At 57.6% G+C, this 18,459-nt stretch overlaps 3 protein-coding genes across 4 annotated transcripts; 2 read left to right on the forward strand and 1 right to left on the reverse strand.

Moving 5' to 3' along the window:
• The first annotated feature begins 41 nt into the window (after positions 1-41).
• Positions 42-8,115, forward strand: MFRP (membrane frizzled-related protein). Its single transcript, XM_025928957.2, has 13 exons — positions 42-2,978; positions 3,104-3,200; positions 3,290-3,403; positions 3,526-3,702; positions 3,836-4,049; positions 4,449-4,579; positions 4,708-4,833; positions 5,067-5,143; positions 5,540-5,688; positions 6,102-6,232; positions 6,380-6,511; positions 7,660-7,787; positions 7,891-8,115. The coding sequence occupies exons 1-13, from the start codon at positions 2,925-2,927 to the stop codon at positions 8,113-8,115; spliced, it is 1,755 nt and encodes a 584-aa protein (XP_025784742.2). The 5' UTR covers positions 42-2,924.
• Positions 8,116-8,148: 33 nt separating this feature from the next.
• On the forward strand, positions 8,149-10,725 carry C1QTNF5 (C1q and TNF related 5). 2 transcript variants are annotated; one of them, XM_086678878.1, is made up of 3 exons: positions 8,149-8,934; positions 9,222-9,478; positions 9,836-10,725. In XM_086678878.1, exons 2-3 carry the CDS (start codon positions 9,265-9,267, stop codon positions 10,351-10,353), a joined length of 732 nt encoding a protein of 243 aa, XP_086535004.1. In that variant the 5' UTR covers positions 8,149-8,934; positions 9,222-9,264; the 3' UTR covers positions 10,354-10,725. The 2 variants fall into 2 exon arrangements, with proteins under 2 accessions (XP_086535004.1, XP_086535003.1); XM_086678877.1 differs by lacking the exon at positions 8,149-8,934 and having other exon boundaries at positions 9,203-9,478.
• Positions 10,726-12,382: 1,657 nt separating this feature from the next.
• On the reverse strand, positions 12,383-15,178 carry RNF26 (ring finger protein 26). Its single transcript, XM_025928429.2, has one exon. The coding sequence runs from the start codon at positions 14,595-14,597 to the stop codon at positions 13,296-13,298; it is 1,302 nt and encodes a 433-aa protein (XP_025784214.1). The 5' UTR covers positions 14,598-15,178; the 3' UTR covers positions 12,383-13,295.
• Positions 15,179-18,459: the final 3,281 nt, after the last annotated feature.

Below are 18,459 nucleotides of genomic sequence, written 5' to 3' on the forward strand. Positions count from 1 at the left end.
TTTTTTTTTTTAATGACCAGAGCTCAGAAAATACTTTTTTCTGTAAAGCTTTAGCGTCAGGACCACAGAGGTCACCTTGTCCACCTTCTCACTTTTCCAGTGAGGACACGAGCACTAGAGAAGGCTTGTCCAAGTCCCTGGTTTGTCAGTGGCAGAGGTGGGACAGTTCCCTTTCCATCTGAGTACTCTGCCTTTGGGTGAATAATTGACAGCTTTTTGCAGGACTTTATGCAGCAGACTTTCCAACCTTGTGTCTGTTAGGAACTGAGCTGAACGGCAGGATAGCAAGGGAGCTCCCAACTCTACACATCCACACACACCCGAGAGCAAAACCAGCACAATCTATCACCTACCTGGGCCCCAGCAGGGTCTGGGCCGGGCACCTCTGAGGGCCCCCATCCTTCATCGCTCTATAGGCAGAAACAAGCAACAGGGTGGGAGGCAGGAGGCAGCAGAAAGAGACTAGTATTTTCAGCACAAGCAAATTATTTAATCTCTCTGAGCCTCGCAGTTTCCTTCTCTGTAATCCGAACATAACAATAGCTACTCAGAGTTGTGAGTGTCTGGAACATACTAGGTACTCAGCTGTGCATTTCACACACACACACACACACACACACACACACACATTTCCAGGACTGTACCATCAACATTCCATTCACATTCTCTTAGTGGGTGATGCTTAGCCAGTGTTTGGTTCCCCAGCCTCCCAGGATGCCCGGGTGCCGCCTTTGCTCCTCCGAACAACATACGATAAAGGCTCGGAATGCCGAGTAAGTTTAGCATTGCCCAAACCAAGCAGAATTCTTGACGTGGAGCCACAGTATGGACGACCCAAATCCAAGGGATGAGCATTTCTGATTTCCTGATACTCAGCATCGCCTGCCTCTCGGACATAGCGGAAGGTTGGCTGGGATTGCACTGCCATGGGATGAGGGTCAAGGCTAGGGGTGGCGGTGAACAAGGAGAGGAGGAGTAAAATTGGCAGATTTGGGTGGGCAAGGAGAAGTCGGGTCCTAATGCACACCTCTGGTGCCAGCCCTGAGCACAAGGAAAAAGAAGGCATTCCAGATGAAAGTTGAGCCTGGACACAGCGTGTTCCAGGGACAACGAACAGGCTGGTCTGGCTGGAGTGGAAGTGTGAGCTAGAGAACCAGCAGGAGAGAACGCTAGAGAGCCGGAGTCCCAGAGTATTAACAGCCAACCTCGGTCTGGCCTCGCCCTTCCTGGTGAAAGAAGAACCACAGAGAGCCAAGGAGAGAGAACTGTGTGTGGGGTCAGCATGGGGGGCTACAGGAAGCTATGCTTTCAGGAATACAAGCAGAAGCCCACGGGAGCTAGAAACTCCAAGTTTCCCTTGCCCAGAGGACGGCCGTGGGCAACAGCAAAGCCAGAGAGAAGCTTCCCACACAGCCTCTGGAAAACTGTACCCTGTGCTCACAGATGAAAAGACAAATAAGCTCGCAGTGTTATTATGGAAATACTTTTGACCTCTCAAACCCTCTAAAAGCAGTCCCCATCCGAGGGTCCAAGAAAGAAAGGCTTGCCCCCCTATACAAAAGCAGCCCAAGGCCCCCCAAGGGAGGAATGGAGAAGAACCTGGGGGTGAAGGGTCTCCCCTGGGTATGAGGACAGCTGCCTTAGGAAACACAGAACCTATCTCTGTTGTCCCTTTTCTCCGCTCTGGGTTTCTGGCTTTGTTCCCCTCTGTCACCAACATGCCTCAGCCCCAGTGGAGGGTGAAAGTGGCGTGCCACGGAGAACACTTTGGAGCCTTGGTGCCATCATTCGCGAAATGATTATGCTACCTCATAGCGCGACCTAAGGAGGGGAAACCAGTAAGACTTCCCTGCCCAGGGCCTACTACATAATGTTCTGCAAACGGTAGCCAGAAATGTCATTATACTGCCCCCACCCCCACCCCGTCCTGCCCTGCCCGACTCAGCCTGAGCATGGCTAACACAAAACCCGTTAACAAGCCCTTTTCTCTCTCCCGGAGGACAGCTGGGCCAGGCTGGGTTTTTCCAAGAGAATGTCGTCACAGAGGAAGAGGCATGAAGTGGTCCAGGTGGCAGAGTGTGGGTTTTCTATCCTGCAGCAGCAAATGGCACGGACCGCCAGACTCCACCGCCTAGCTGAGGGCCTGCCCCTGTCCAAGGACTTGGCTCCTCTTCTCCTCTGCCCTTTTTCTGCAGCCTAAAGGGCCCGGGAAAAGGCAGCCAGCCCCTGAAGCTCCCCTAGTCACATCGGCACAGACAGAAGAAGCCCATACATACGACGTTTTTCCTATACTGGCTTATCTCCTTGTCCTGGTCACACCGGTGCTTTAACAGGGACCTTCCAAAGACCCAGGCTTGGCTAAATGCCCCAGTCCCCGGATGGGAGGGCAGCAGGTTTTTCCAGGGCCCTTAGGGCTCATAGGCCTTAAAGCTGCCAAACCTCGACACCTAGCTTCTAAGGCTCCCTTATGCCTGCATTGTCCTCCTTCCCACCCACCCCAGCTCACTCAGTAGTTTGGGTGAGGTTAGGAAAGTGGGGTGTCCAGTTCCCCTGGTCACACCCCCACCGAGCACCTGGTTTCCTCTGCAGGGTGCCCTCCACCACTGCCTGTGCCTTTAAGGACTGCTGCCCTGAGCCAAGCTCTTGACCTCAGCATCCTCAGCTGAGTTGGATTAAGGGACCCTTTCATGCCTTTGCGAATTCCTTCTGCCTGCGTCCTTCCCCCACACAGAGACCGAGTAGCCAGTAGCCAGTAGCCTGAACCGGTCCGCCAAGGGCCGTCTGAAAGTCAGTCTAGTCTGGCAGCCCTTCCCCCAAGGGAGCAGAGGCTGCCCCTTGATAGGCAGTTTCGGATCAGGGAGTGGGCCCTTGGCGGTCTTGGGCTATCACAGGGACTCCAGGAAAGCCATGCAGAGCCTTGAGCCATGAAGGAATGCTCAGATATCATCCTCTGTGCGGAGGCGACAGAGCTGAGCAAGGTAAGGGTCCCATAGGACCCCTCTCCCAAGACCCAGACCCCTGCCTAGGGCTGGCCGTGCCCAGAGGACACGCCAGCCAGGCAGTGCCACCACTGGCCCCCAGTCCTCAAGACTTTCCCTTTCAGACTGAGTTCTGCAATCCTGCTTTTGAGCCTGAATCAGGGCCTCCCCCACCGGCCTTCCGGGAGGATGCCAGCTGCAGCGTCCCGGCTCCCTGGCATGGTAACCATCTCAGGGGGTGACCGGGGGAGAACCGGCCCAGGAGCTGAGAGCCCAAGGGGCCCTCAAAATCCCACCCCGCACACCCACAGGTCGGCGGCCCCGAGGGCTGCAGCCAGATTGTCACTTCTCCTGGCTCTGTGTCCTCCTGCTGGCCAGCCTCCTGCTCCTGCTGCTCGGACTTCTGGTGGCCATCATTCTAGCCCGTGAGTACCGGGCCTTGCTTGGGTTAAAAGTGCTCTTGAATGAGATTCCATGTGCCACTCTATTCATCACCCCTAGAGGACCAGCTCCTCTGAATCCCACTCCCCCATCTTCTTCCCTCCAGAGCTGCAGACTACACCCCTGCCTGGGGCCTCCTATCACCCACTGCCCACCCAAGGCTTCACCACCACCACCACCACCACCACCACCACCACGCCTACCACTCCCACCCCCTCTCCAGCAACAGGGAACCCTAAAGGACAGCTGAAGGAGGCAGGCATGAGCCCCTCACCGCAGTCCTGTGAGTACCCAGGGAAGATCTTCCTGGAGAAGAGCCCAAGATGGCAGGAGGCAGGGGGGCTAGGAAGGGGAACCTTGGAAATAAAAGGGTCTCTCTCCTTTTGAGCTCTGAACTCTAACCTTCATCTCTGCAGCCTGTGGGGGCCTCCTCCCTGGCCCAAGGGGCTTCTTCAGCAGCCCCAACTACCCAGACCCTTACCCACCCAACGCCCACTGCGTGTGGCATATCCAGGTGGCCGCAGGCCATGCAGTACAACTCAAGATTGAAGCGCTCAGCATGGAAAGCGTGGCCTCCTGTCTTTTCGATCGTTTGGAAATCTCCCCTGAGCCTGAAGGCCCCCTCCTCAGGTGGGTCCCCCTGCCCCCAGGAGATCTCACCGCTGCCCTGCATTGCCGTCTAGAGGGCAGAACCAGGGAGCAGCGTTGGGAAAGACTGGGCTGGAAGGACACCGAGAGACCTGACCTCTGGACCCAGCTCTGCCCCGTGCCTGCTGTATGACCTTGGGAAGGTCACCCTCCCCTCTCTGTCCAATGGGGCCCCCACCTATCTTACCCATGAATAAATGCCACAAGGATGGATGTGCAGGTCAGGAAAGCCAGAGCTCCCCAGGAAATGAAAGGGCCCCTTTTGACCGCATCGCCACCGGTTCAGGGCTTGAAGAAAGAGGACCACAGGGCCCGGGCAGCCCCCAGTCTGGCTGGCCCTGAGCTCTGAGCCTCCATGGCGCCCAACCTGGCTTCTTGCAGAGTGTGCGGGAAGGTGCCTCCCCCTACACTCAACACCAACGCCAGCCGCCTCCGGGTGGCCTTCGTCTCTGACAGCAGTGTGGAAGGATCTGGTTTCCATGCCTGGTACCAGGCTGTGACCCCCGGGAACGGTGAGTGTTTTCCCACCATGTCTCTGGCTACCTCTCAAGTGTCTCCACGCCCCTCCAGCACTGGCCAAAGGGGTGGAGACTCGGGGGGACGGGGGGGGGGGGTTCTGAATCCAGATGCCCCTCCCCAGGGAACTGTGCTCATGACGAGTTCCCCTGTGACCAGCTCGTCTGCCTGCTACCCGACTCAATGTGTGACGGTTTTGCCAACTGTGCTGACGGCAGCGATGAGGCCAACTGTAGCACCAAGCTCTCGGGTACGGGCCCCGCCAGGCACAGGGCATGTACTGTCTTCGGGCATCTGCTTCGGGTTCGGCCTGAGCTGCCCAGCTCTGGCCCAGCCCCAAGCTTGCCAGGGCATTCTTCTGGCCCAGACCTTGCTTCCTCATGGGCCTGGCCAAAAACTCTCCCCTGCGGTCCCTGCCAGCCCGACTGGGCGAAGGCACAGACAGACCCTGGCAAACTCACCAGCCCCTCCTCCTCTCCGCAGGGTGTGGGGGGAATCTGACTGGGCTCCAGGGCACTTTCTCTGCTCCCAGCTACCTGCAGAGGTACCCTCACCAACAGGTAAGCCAGCGGTCCACGGGGAGGGCGGTGTGGCACACGTGGGCACACCTGTGCCCCCAGTTTGTGTGACTGGGAACGGCATGGGAGACACTGCCTTGTTCTTGGGAAGATCAGAGCTCAAACAGGCAGAAAGGGAACCGTATTTAGCGTTTACTAGGTGGCCAGGTAAGTTTCCCCTGCTGGGTAAACTTATCTCTCAGAGCAGACAAGATAAAGGGCCTTTCTACCGCCGAGGATAAGAGCTATCCTTAGGAGAATAGGAAAGGGCGGGGCTGCACCCGCCCGCACCCTACCCAGCCTGCAGCAGGGAGGGAACCCTCCTGGAGCTCAGCCTGGATGCCCAGACGGGGATGGGAGAAGGGACCCTCGAACTACTCCATCCGTGCCCTCCCCCAGCTTTGCACCTGGCATATCTCGGTGCCTGCGGGACGTGGCGTGGAATTGCAGTTGCACAACTTCAGCCTAGAAGCTCAGGACGAGTGCGAGCTGGACTACGTGGCGGTGTATGAGACCAGCACCTCAGGGGCCCTGGGCCTCCTGGGCAGGTAGCAGCAGAGCAGGAGCCCCGGATACATCCCATCCTTCCTTCTGCTCTAAGCCAGAGGTCTCTTCACTGTCGCCCTAGGAAAAGGCTTGTCCTTGCTCAGCCCAAAGCCTTTGCTCCACATTGCCCTTCCTGCCTCTCCTGCCCCGAAGGGCCCGTTCCACTTCCCCTCACACCCTCCCTGGTTTTTCCCATCTCCAGCTGGCTCGAGTTCAAGCAGTTTGCTTAATTCCTCGTCTGCTCCATATGTGTGTCTTCTTCTCGGGTGGGGGGGGGGGCCTAAGCTCCATGAGTCAGCGGCCATGTGTCCCATCCCCTCTGGCATCGCCCCGAGTGCCACTCACAGTGACGCCTGTGGGAACACCCCGGGTCTCCGAGGGCCCCCTGCCCAGGTCTGCTCTCCGCCTTGGGCAGGTTCTGTGGAGCGGAGCCACCACCTCGCCTCATCTCCTCCAGCCACCAGCTGGTGGTGCTCTTTAGGACAGACCGTGGCATCAGCAGTGGGGGCTTCTCTGCCACCTACAGGGCCCTCAATGCCACAGAGAGTAGGTGCCCCGGGGTGAGTGGGCGTGGGTGGTACGGCTGCCTCTGGGAGAACGAGGAAGGGCTCTGGACCTTGGTTGGGGCACCGTGAAGGCAGTGTGGGGGCACAGGCACGTCCCAGGGCACTGCCACGCCCCCTCTGCCTCCAGATCCCTGTGGGCCCGGAGAGTTCTCCTGCCGCGATGGAGCGTGTAAGAGTCTGCAGTGGATGTGTGACACGTGGAGAGACTGCACAGATAGCAGCAATGGCAACTGCAGCAGCCCCTTGCTCCCGCCCCCAGGTGAGAAGCCTGGCCCAGAGCACCGTGGGCAGGGCGCGGCAGGTCTGAGCCAGCTGGGTGCCTGTTCATAGCAACCCTACAGGTTGTCCTAACGGACACCCTTGTCCTCCCTGATGGAGAGTTCCCCATCCTGACTCAGGGGCCACGCCACAGAGTCCGGGAGGGACTCTCACCCAGTGGTGGCAATGGTACTTAATGTCACCCCCAAGGGAAGTGGGAATCAGGGAGTCAGTGGGTGGGGCTTCAAGAACCAGCCCAGCCTTGGGGCGCCTGGGTGGCTCAGTCGGCTGAGCGTCCGATTGTTGGTTTTCGCTCGGGTCATGATCTTGCGGTTCGTGGGTTCGAGCCCCATGCTGCTGGTGTGGGTCCTGCTTGTGGTTCCCTCTCTCTCTCCCTCCCTCTCCCTCTCTCAAAATAAATGAACAAATTCAAAAAAGAAAAGAAAAGGAGGCGCCTGGGAGGCTCAGTCGGTTGAGCGTCCGACTTCGGCTCAGGTCATGATCTCACAGTTTGTGGGTTCGAGCCCCGCGTCGGGCTCTGTGCTGATGGCTCGGAGCCTGGAGCCTGCTTCGGATTCTGTGTCTCCCTCTCTCTCTGCCCCTCTGCCACTCACACTCACTCTTTCTCTCAAAAATAAACATTTAAAAAAAATTTTTTTTAAGAAAAGAACCAGCCCAGCCTTGTCACACAAAGAGCCCCTCTCCACAGCCCACCTCAGAGATGAAGGTGAGGGCCACCTGGCTGGCTCAGTCAGTAGAGCATGTGACTCCTGGTCTCAGGGTCATGAGTTCAAGCCCCATGTTGGGTGTGGAGCCTATTAAAAAAAGGGGGAAGGAAAAAAAAAGCAGAAGAAGATGGAGGTGAGAGCAGGGAGTTCCTTCTGGATGCCGAGCAGTCCCTGCCAGTGTCAGTGCCCCATGCTCTGAGAGATTGAAAAGACACCTTCATGATGCCCAGGGCTGGCAAAGGATATTTGGGCAGGCTCTCTAGGATGATAGAACCCGCGATATGTGCAAAGCATCTCTCCACGTTGTTGCCTTTGATTCCCACAACAATGCCCATCTGGCCCAGAGGGAGCGATGTAGTGACTTGCCCCGGGTCATCGGCCAGTGTATCCCCACAGTGATTGTCCCCTCCCGCCCCTACAGAGCTGGCCTGTGAACCCGTCCAGGTGGAGATGTGCATCGGCCTGAGCTACAACGCCACAGCCTTCCCTAACATCTGGGTGGGCATGGCCACCCAGGAGGAAGTGATGGAGGTCCTCAGAAGTTACAAGGTGCTCCGGGCAGAGATCGGGGGGGACCCCCCCCCACCCCCCGCCGGAAGTGGAGGGAGCTGTGAGAGTGTGGCTCCTGAGCGCTGATCTCCTCCTTCCACAGAGCCTGACAAGTCTACCCTGTTACCAGAACTTCCGGAGGCTCCTCTGTGGGCTGCTTGTGCCCCATTGCACCCCCACAGGCAGCGTCCTTCCCCCTTGCCGCTCTGTCTGCCAGGAGGCAGAGCTCCAGTGCCAGTCCGGCCTGGCTCTACTGGGCACCCCCTGGCCTTTCAACTGCAACAGGCTGCCTGAGGCGGCTGGCCTGGAGGCTTGTGCCCAGCCCTGACCCTAAAGCAGGCACCTGCCCTCTGCCTGCCCATCCACCTTTGCCTATCAGGGCGGGCAGGCAGGGGACTCTGCCCATCCTCTCTGGAGCCTCCCAGGGAGGGGAAGAGGAGTCCCCAGAGGGGCTGATGGAAGCTTCCCTGTTCCTTTACTTGCCCCAGCTCCACACCATGCCATTGACAGTGAGGAGTGCTTCCCACCCAAGCCTCTGACCCCCATTTCCTGTCTTCTGCCCTCCCCTCGGCACCTCCTTTTTCAGGTTCTCCATCACCTGCCTTTTGACTTTCGTCATTTATTCAACAAAAAAGTATTGAGTGCCTAGGAATTGTGGCAGGCCCTGCTCTGAGTCCTGGAGATCCAGTTGTCCGTCTGCCTCTAGAACTCTCCACCCTGGGTTCTCTGCTTCTATTTCTCCTGGACTAGTCTGGTCCTTGGTCTCCATCACCGCACCACCTCTCCTTCGGCTCCTTGGAGCACTGGGTGTCCTGAGTGTCTGTCTCACACAGCTCTGCCTCTCTGTGCCCAGCTAAGACTCTCTCCCCCTCCTTTCTCTCCCAAACCTTGGCCAGCGGCCGGGCGACACCACGAGTTATTTCCCTGCTATTTCCCGGCTCGGAGTTCTTGGCCCCTGAACAACTGGTTTCCTCTTGGAGTCTGGGAGGAGCAGAGCGGAGCCGGCAGGGAGCGAACCGGGACCAGGGGGGCGAAGAGGGCAGGGGACGCCTGGCAGGGGAGAAGCGCCGGGGCGGGACAGGGGTCAGCTGGAGGGTCCGGAGAAGCGAGCGAGCGCCCCGAAGGAGGCCCCGGGAGCCGGGAGGGGGTGAGTCTGGCGGAGAGCAGGAGGGAGGAGTGGGGACGGGAGGGGGCTGGGGGAAAGACCGGGCCGGGGGCGCGGGACGGGGGCAGCCAGCCTCTCCTGACCTCCTCCACCCCGCCCCCCCCTCCAGCGCTCTCGTCTCCTCGGCTCCGGGGGCGACCCTCCTTCCTCTCCCCCGCGGCCGCTCAGCCTCGGGCCCATGGCAGTGGGGTGGGGACGCGCTCGGCCGCGCCGAGTGGGATTCTGGGTCCGGATTCTGGGTCCCGACTCCCGTCCCGCCTGACCCACAGACTGCGAGAGGACCCCGGCGGCCGGAGTCCCCGTGCCAGCGCCATGAGGCCGCTCGTCGCCGTGCTGCTCCTGGGCCTGGCGGCCGGCTCGCCCCCGCTGGACGACAACAAGATCCCCAGCCTGTGTCCGGGGCACCCCGGCCTCCCCGGCACGCCGGGCCACCACGGCAGCCAGGGCCTGCCCGGCCGCGACGGCCGCGACGGGCGAGACGGCGCGCCCGGGGCTCCGGGAGAGAAAGGCGAGGGCGGGAGGCCAGGTAAGAAGGCCGCCGGGTCGCCGTCCGCGGGGCCGTCCGCGCTCGCGGGGCGGAGGGCCGGGCCTCGGGGTCCCGCCAGGGGGCGCCGCCGGGCTCCGGGAGCGGGGCGCCGAGAGGGTGACTCAGCCCGCCGCAGGCCACGGCCCCGGGGACCCTCTGCGGGCGGCCGCTCGGGTCCGCCCCGGCCCTTCGGGCAGCGGAGCCCGGGGCCCGGGCGGCGGGGCGGCCCTCGCCGGGGAAGCGGCGGCAGGGGGCCCCAGAGAGGGTGGGGAGGGTGCTCAGCGTCGCCCTCCGTGCACCCCGTTGCGGGCGGCCGCCGCCGCCACTCTCGCCCTAACCGCTGCCCGCACCCCGCAGGACTGCCGGGGCCACGGGGGGAGCCCGGGCCGCGAGGAGAGGCGGGACCCGCGGGGGCGACCGGGCCTGCGGGCGAGTGCTCAGTACCTCCGCGCTCCGCCTTCAGCGCCAAGCGCTCGGAGAGCCGGGTGCCTCCGCCGTCGGACGCGCCCCTACCCTTCGACCGCGTGCTGGTGAACGAGCAGGGACATTACGACGCCACCACCGGCAAGTTCACCTGCCAGGTGCCCGGGGTCTACTACTTCGCGGTCCACGCCACCGTCTACCGGGCTAGCCTGCAGTTCGATCTGGTCAAGAACGGCGAGTCCATCGCCTCTTTCTTCCAGTTTTTTGGAGGGTGGCCCAAGCCAGCCTCGCTGTCCGGGGGCGCCATGGTGAGGCTGGAGCCAGAGGACCAGGTGTGGGTGCAGGTGGGCGTGGGTGATTACATTGGCATCTATGCCAGCATCAAGACAGACAGCACCTTCTCGGGGTTTCTGGTGTATTCTGACTGGCACAACTCCCCTGTCTTCGCTTGATGCTCACTGGAAAGCGAGCTCGCGCTCTCTCACTCCTAGGGAAGGAGGGTGTGACTCTGACAGTCACATATCCGGGAGGGCTGGCCCCCCCTTGGGATGTTGTGAATGATTCCGTCCTGCTGCTGGCAGAGAATGGGGACAGAGGCTGTCTGAGATCAGGGCTGGCAATATGGGCAGTGGCTGGATTTCTGCCCAAAACCAAGGGGCACTCTGTGTTGGCAGGTGTGGGTCCCCCAGTTGCTCTGGCCCGGGACCCCAGAGGTGGGGTGCCCTCTTCCTGGTGCTCTGCTTCTCTGGGTCCTCTCTTGTCCTTCCTATTCCTGGGCCCTTTTCTCAGAGACCATTCAATAAATCTCCCCCCAAAAAATCCTCCTACTGGCTCAGCCTTTCTTCTTTAAGTGGTGGGGATGCCCTGATTCTGAGGATGGGGGAGGGGAGAGGGAGCGATGCGGAAGGAAGGGCTCTTGGGCTGGACGAGCCGTGGGGCAAGAGATACAGGATGCAGGCCTAGCTGACCGGGAGGCCGCTCCGTAGAGCTGCCCCTAAGTCGCGTGGGACGTGAATAGGAGTGCCTGGCTGAGGAGGGTGGCCTTCTGACATGGGGCTCTGACCACCTTTTCCTAACTCAAAGATGTCATATGAACGGGGCGGGAGCTACCTTCACCGCACACACACACACACACACACACACCCCTGCCCTGATCAACAAAAAAGGAGCCCGGGGTTTGCATTTGTGACTGCTCTGGCTGCTTGCCTGGTCTCTAGATGACTGGAAAGCTATTTCTCTGTCCCCCATCCCAGGGAAGTGGTGCGTTCCTGGGTGGCTAGAGATAAGTAATTTCTGAGATGACCACAAGAGGGCGTCCCAGCTCCAGAATGCAGCAATGATCCTGAGGAGCTTGAGCTCATGCCTGCTTCGGGTGGTTAGGGGGGAGGATGGGATATTGACGTCTGCCAATGTAATTCTGGATGGGGGTGCAGGAAAAAGGGGTCCTTTGCTCCCAGCTCAGGAAGTTTATCTTCTCTCAGAAAATGTTTATCCTCACATTAAACAGAGACTGAAAGGAGCCAAGCCTCCCCGCGCTCAACTCCCCTAGGGTTGGGCGAAGGAGGGGGGGGGGGCGGGGAGCTCTCCCCAGGCCTCCCAACTCCAAAATGGACGTGAAGAACTCCCCCACCATGCTGGGCATAGCCTGGGTGGGCCGCGCCACTAAGTCTGAGGCTAGCCACAAAGCCCCTTCAAGGTTCCCCTCCTCAGACCTCCAGAAGCCAGCCCCAGCCCCACCCCCAACCCAATGACTAACAAACCAGGGCTTGCCAGACCCACAATCAATTCAGCCTCTCAACCCCCAAAGAATGTGGTGGGGCCTCTTCTCAGTTTCTTCCGGACCTACCCTTTCTCCCTCTTCACCCCACCCCCACCCTACCACCCAACGGCTTCTAGAAAGCTGCCCCTGGCATTATGCTCCTAGATTTAACATACAATTATGGGGGAGTGCCCCGCCCCCCTCTTGCTGGTCATGTGAGGGCAGATATGACCATGGGGACTGGGCTCAGGTCCTAGGCTTCAGCTCCCAGCTCTCCACCAGGAGGCCTCACAGCCACACCCCAGCCCACCACAGCCCCACACCATGCCAAGAGACACAAAGTCAAGGGCCAGCTCCTCCAGGGACCAGAGGGTAGACTGGACTCCAGACAGCAAGGACCCCAAATCCCTCCTGGGACGAGTGGCACCAGAGAAGCTGGGAAGCCGTTCGCAACTCCTCCGTACTGGGACTTCATTCTGGCAAAAGTAGAAAAGACGGGGAGGGCTTTTCCAAAGCCAGGTGTGTGAGAAGGCACAAATCGGGGGTGGATTCAGCCACCCTTGGCACGGGCTCTCCCCGAGGCACAGTACTCACATCCTATCTCTTCCCCCACCAGGTACCCCCAGACCACAGTGACTCCAGCAGGACCAAAGGACCCTGCTGCAGCATCAGTCAACCTGACCAACTGCTCACCCCTGTAAGGATGCACACAGAGGCTGTCAGAGCGGTCAACAGAACTTTATTCACTAGAAACTGGGCCACACAGACCCAGCAGAGGGCTGCATGCCCCTAGGCTGGCCCCTTCTGTATTTGGACCCTAGTCAAATGTGCACGGTCTGCCCTCCCCAGTGCCAGGGAGACACAAACAGAAGGGGAATGCCAATGTTCTCTTGTGATGTGGGGAGTGAAAAGGGTAGGAGTAGAAATCTGGTTGTCCCTCCTGAGGCTCCCAGTGGAGCTGGGGTGCCAGAGGGTATGTGGTCCCAAAGCCAGGTGCAGACACCCACCCTCCAAGGGGTAAACTCTTGATCCTAGCTCTTGGACCAGGTTGGGAGGGAGCCTCGTAAGATCAAGACAGGCAGAAGTGGTAGCTCTAAGGGCACCTGAGAGATACTATCCCCAAGGCTTACCAGGGCACGGGCGCTCTGGCTGAAAGCAAAGGTTCAAGATCATTCCAAGGCCCCTGAGTTGCCCAAACACCCAAATGACAGTGCTCTGTTGTGGCTGAAGCTGGGGAGGAAATGGGGAGGGGCCAGGGAGAGGACCTGCAAATCCCCAACAGAAAAACCAGAAGCACAGGGGGGAGCCCCAGAGGCTGGCATCTGGATGGGCCCTGGCAACCTGGAGGGGAGTCCACGGCAGTCTCGGGGCCTTGCATAGTGTGACACACTCACCACCTCCGGCGTCACAGGGACCCACTGGGTAAGGAAGAGCTGTTACCCTGCCCCACCCGGCTCATAAGTCTTCCAGAGTATCCTATCTCAATGTCCTGGATGTATGGCTTAGAGGCTTGGCATGACAGCCATGGGGGCAGGAGGGAATTCAGGCCGGAAACCGAGAGGTCGGGTGTTAAAGCTGTCCTAGCACAGGTGGCTTCATGGAGCACAGACGGGTGGGCAGACAGGGAAGGAGTCTTCAGAGGTAGACATTGAGGGTCTGCAGAATGCCCCGGCGGCAGAGTGGACAGTTGCGGTGGTAGATGGGGTGGCGCATCAGGATTTCAGTGCAAGCCTGGCACAGGCACAGGTGCCGACAGGGCAGCAGCAGCACCGTCTTGCTCTGGTCCTGGCAGATGACACACTTCTTCCGTTCCTCTTGCTCCTTGAGCAACTTCCATGGGTCTTGCCCAGCTACGGGCTCCTCCTCATTGAGCCTCTCCCGGCCGCGGGCAGCTGTTGCTCTGACCGTCCCGGCCTCCTCCTCCTCTGCCTCTGATCTGGGCCCTGTTTCAGGAAGAGTGTCCTGTCGCCAGGTCCTGGCCGAGGGCGCCCTCCTCGGGCCACCCTGAGGAGCCCCGGGGGCCCCTCCCCGGTTCGGCCAGGTGGCCAGCTGCAGGCTGCGGCTCCAGACTCGGCGCCAGGCCTCCAAGTCCAGTGCCAGGCGAGATAGCCGCACGACATCTTCTCGCAGCCGGTGGTAGGATGGCCGGGCATGGAGCTGACTGAGTGCCCGGGTGGCCAGTCTCAGAGTGAGGTCCGGGTGCAACACGGTCACCATCACCGCCAGCACACAAGCCAGCAGCACCAGGCCGGTGACATTGACAAGCACGAAGCTGGCCAGGAGGCGGGCAGCTGACGCTAGGAGCTCCAGTGCTAGTTGGCAGGGGGTCCAGAGGAGGATGGCCATGGCCACAGCACTGCTGGAAATGTGGGCTAGGAAGGCAGCTACAACGTCCGTCATCCTCCACAGTGGCCCCATCACGGCATCCCACAGGGCCAGCATCAGGGAGAAAAGGTTCTGAGTGCCAATGAGACAGATGTTGACCAGACTGTTGATCACGTAGGCCACCAGGCTCATGGCAATGGCACAGATGTCACAGGCCTGGCGCAGCAAAGCATGGCCACTGGAGACCACGTTGAGGACACCCCGGTGCAGTATCTCCCGGCTCCTCAGTGCCCCGTGAGAGGCCAGGTGCCCCAGGAGCTTTAAGCTCTCCAGGCCAGAGCAGCAGCTGTACATCAGAGTACACAAGGCCTGCAAGCCCCCAAAAGTGAACCGGACCAAGGCTTCAATCAAGGCCAGCAGTGAAAGCAGGACTCCGCGGCCCAGGTGCAGAAGACTAGTCAGTACCGTGTGTGGCAGGTTGTAGATGAAGGCCAGGAGCCAGGCCAGAGAAGCCAGGAGGGAGGACACCAGCAGGAAGTTGAGATCCAACACCAAGGTCAGCAGGTCCAGCACAAGGCCCACCCCATTCACTATCAGGTACACAGCCTCCATGATAGGACTGTGGAGGTTAATCCAAAAGGAAGTCTGACTCCCGGTTGAGGAGGGTGTCAAGGTTAATAATATTTGGGGGCGTCGGAGATTAACTTGGAAGGGAAGTGAGGCAGTCTCCAAGCCAGGGAGAATCAAGAAACAGAGGAAGGAGTGGGTTAGAGCGAAGTGGAGTCTCAGTGGAGGGAAAGGAGACCAGGTGCTGGTCCAGAAGTCCCGGTTTTGAATGCGGCCAGTTTGGAAGGGAAGAGGCCAAACATCTCTAAAGTGGAGGTGAGCCCGGGCTGGAGGAGATATCTCAGCTTTGGAGGCCCGGTGGTGGCGAACCACGGCCAGGCAGTGGGTCGGACCGAGAGGAGACCGGGAACGGATGGGATCGGGCCGGGGCCGGGTGGGGGCGGCGCAGGCTGGGCGCGGGCTCGCGGTCCAGCTACGCAGGAACCGCTGTCCCCGCCCGGCCCCTGTCCTCGGGGCTCGCGGCTCTTTGCGTCCAAAGGGGCAGTGGGAAAGGGAGTCAGCTTCAGCAAACCCCAAACGCGGCCTCTATTCCGCTGGGCGCCGCCATCTTGTGTGCGAAAGGGTGGGGCAAAAAGCGTGACAAGGAGGGCGGGACGACGAATTCCGACCAATCTTGAGGAGGAACCGCAGGAAACATCCGGCACCCATTGGTCTGTTTGAACGGTGCCCGAACGTATTTACTTTCCAGAGGAAAGGGCGGGGACAGAATGAAGTCCCGCCCCCTTGAGGCGGTGATTGGTCAGTTGACGGGCAGAAGCGGACTATGCCCTCCTCCTAGTCCCGCCCCCTAACAGCAGGATTTTGTACTGGGCCAAATACGGGAGTTGTTCTTGCTCCTAGCCCTCGATTTCAGAACTTTTTAGGTGCTGTTGACGGTTACTGCCTCTGGGCTGGACTCTGGGATTTTACCACCTCCACATCCTCCTCAGACTCGCTGCCTCGTCCTCCTCTGTTCATTCATTCATTTAGTCTATCGTTTATTGAGCTCCTGCAGATACATTGGGGATACAAATAATGGTTAAGGGGGTGCCTTCTCTCAAGCCGTTCACGAGGGGAAACATTGTTGTTACAGGGCATTCCCAAGCTGCTATTCCAAACTGTTTCCTTTGGCGCCATCAGCTTTTCTCAGCATTTTTAGATTACCTCATTATGATTATGAAAAGGAGGCCACAGATGAGAAATAGCTCACCCTCCTACACTAGCCCCTATTGTTTGTTTACTAGAACATTGTAGTTAGATATCTACACCTGGGCGGCTCCAGGTTCCTCAACAAGTTATCCTTTCCTTTAATATTCAAAATATATTTGAGTCCCCACCCCAAATATATCCGGAAGCCAAACCTGGTGTTCTCTACCAATGCCAAGGATACTTGGGGGTCTGTCTTATCCTTCCCCTGGTCACCATTGGTTTAATTTCCTGCACGTTTGAATGCTTCATCTCCACTCTGGCCTGGACTCCTAAAAGTGTTTGTCCCCCTTCACCCTCCCAACCCCAAGCACTACCTGAATCCCTCATTCCCCAAAGCATCACTAATACAAAGCTGAGGTATGCAGCAAGCCTTCACTGAGATGTGGGGTCCCAACAGGGTTACAGCATAGTGTGGTGCAGGGACTGCCGTTCCTACAACTCCACTGGTTATCCTCCAGCCTCTCTCTCACATCTGTCAGGCCCCAACTTAATGTTTTCTCTGAGACATGTTTTTCTCTTCCTCTTCCTCTTCCTCTTCCTCTTCCTCTTGGGATTTCCCCTCCCTTTCTCTAGCCATCAGCCTCCAACTTCCTATTTTGTTATTTGATTTTACAGAAGAGTCTGTCTCTACCCCCACAAAATGCTAATCTCTCTAAACAAGGGAGCATAAATAAAGATTTGGTTTAGCCTCCTGCTCAGATCATGGTCTGTTGTGATTGTTGTTACTGATGTTTTTATTGTCCGACTGTGCATTTTTTTCCCCAATTTCAAATCTTGGAGAATACACCCACCTCCATTTCAAGATGTTTGATCTCCCCACCGGTAACCTGTTCTCTTCAGAAACCTTCCTTGTTCCGTGAACACTAAGGTGTTCTTAATCTGTATTTCTGCAGCACTTCATACCAGTGACCACTTCCTCCACCTTTGGCCCCTGGACATTACACTCTCCTGTATTCTTTCATGGCCCCTTCTCTCTACATGATGATTTCCAATTCTGTGCCTTCAGCCTGAATCTCTTGCAAAGTTTAGGTTCCAAGTGCTTCCTAGACATAGACAGTGCCTGAATATCACAATGGTACTTCAAACTCACCATGTTTCAAATTCAGCAAACTTGCTGTGCCCACACTGTGTGCAATTAACCAGCCAGCTTTCAACACCAAGAAAAACATTCTTAGAATTGGCAGGATCCTCTAAAACGGTATTTCCATTAGTTTGGGACCAAAGCCTTCCCTCTGAGTGACCTGAGACTCACCAAAGCCACTTAAATGAGTTATAACCTTTGACTCAACTGGCAGCCCAGCTGTGGGCAGGCAGAGGTTTTCTGTGTGGCCAAAATTCTTGTGATAAATGAATTGGTGTATTGCAAAATGCTCTCCGTTCTTCAGCTAGAAACAGCTGAAAATTACCGTGTGAACACAATACAAAAGAAGTGCTGAGCTTCGGGGACGCCTGGGTTGGCTCAGCCAGTTAAGCGTCCGACTTTGGCTCAGGTCATGATCTCATGGTTTGTGGGTTCAAGCCCTGTGTTGGCTCTGTGCTGACAGCTCAGAGCCTGGAAACTGCTTCGGATTCTGTGTCTCCCTCTCTCTGTGCCCCTCCCCTGCTAGTACTCTGTCTCTCTCAAAAATAAATAAACTTTTAAAATATATATATATTAAAGAAGTGTTGGGCTTTGGTTAAGCCTCTGACTCTTGATTTCAGCTCAGGTCATGATCTCATGGTTTGCAAGTTTGAGCCCCACATAGGGCCCTGCGCTGGCAGTGTGGAGCCTGCTTGAGATTCTCTCTCCCTTTCTCTCTGCCCCTCCCTGCTCGCTCTCTCTCTTAATAAATAAATAAATAAACTAAAAAAAAATTTTTTTAAAGAAGTGCTGGGCTGACACCCCCGTGGAGAAGCCAAGGCACATCCTAGAGCTGAGAGGTTTTAAACCACTCTCCTTGAGGTGACCTTGGAAATGATCACTTGGTTTGGAGTCACGTGGTATCTCTTACTAACTTGATAATGTTTCCTTTTCCTCCAGGACTGTGTTTCAGATAAGAGCGGGTTCAAACCCACAGTTGCCAAAGCGGGGGTCATCACCTGTTTGGAGGCTGGAGAAAGGAGACTGGAGAGAGTTGGCGGTAAGATCTTACACCAACATTAAGGAGGAAGTTCAAGTTGCTTACTAGCATGAGTTACAGTGATTGAGAAGAAAATCAGCCAGATCTTGAGAAAATTTAAGGCCTAGAGGCACATTCTATCCTTGTAGAATTTTATAACGGAAGTTGTAGTGGGGAGACCTGACCCCAAGGGGCCTCCTGGATCAACAACTCGTTTTCTGCTGTGGCGCTAACTGCGGGAGGGCTTTTGCTTTGCTAGGTGAGAGATGCGAGCTGCCATAATGAAAGGGGATTTTAAAGATGGCGTAAAACCATGAAAGAATGTCCAGTTCAGGGGTCTTGTTTGTAATCTTGTGTGTCCTTTAACCCTCCCCTTTAGCTCCCCATCAAGCATTCGGTGTAATTTCTATTACTGTCGTGGCTTAGAGTTGGATCTTTTTTTCTTTTTGATCCAAGTTTGCTTTTGACTTATACAAATCATTTACAGTGTCCCAAAGTCCAAACTGTATAAAAAGGTACATTCATAGGTTTGTTTTCATTCTGCCCCCTCCACCCTGTTC

The sequence above is a fragment of the Puma concolor genome, chromosome D1 (genome assembly GCF_028749965.1).
Source record: "Puma concolor isolate L17-30 chromosome D1, mPumCon1.1.hap2, whole genome shotgun sequence".
Taxonomy (NCBI): Eukaryota; Metazoa; Chordata; class Mammalia; order Carnivora; family Felidae; genus Puma; species Puma concolor.

Bases quoted from the DNA above. Each gene is read 5' to 3' on its own strand.
- MFRP (XM_025928957.2), top strand. From the start codon at position 2,925: ATGAAGGAATGCTCAGATATCATCCTCTGTGCGGAGGCGACAGAGCTG. The intron at 5,144-5,539 runs GTAAGCCAGCGG...GCCCTCCCCCAG, and splicing joins AGAGGTACCCTCACCAACAG to CTTTGCACCTGGCATATCTC. The intron at 7,788-7,890 runs GTGCTCCGGGCA...CTCCTTCCACAG, and splicing joins AGGTCCTCAGAAGTTACAAG to AGCCTGACAAGTCTACCCTG.
- C1QTNF5 (XM_086678878.1), top strand. From the start codon at position 9,265: ATGAGGCCGCTCGTCGCCGTGCTGCTCCTGGGCCTGGCGGCCGGCTCG. The intron at 9,479-9,835 runs GTAAGAAGGCCG...CGCACCCCGCAG, and splicing joins AGGCGAGGGCGGGAGGCCAG to GACTGCCGGGGCCACGGGGG.
- RNF26 (XM_025928429.2), bottom strand. From the start codon at position 14,597: ATGGAGGCTGTGTACCTGATAGTGAATGGGGTGGGCCTTGTGCTGGAC.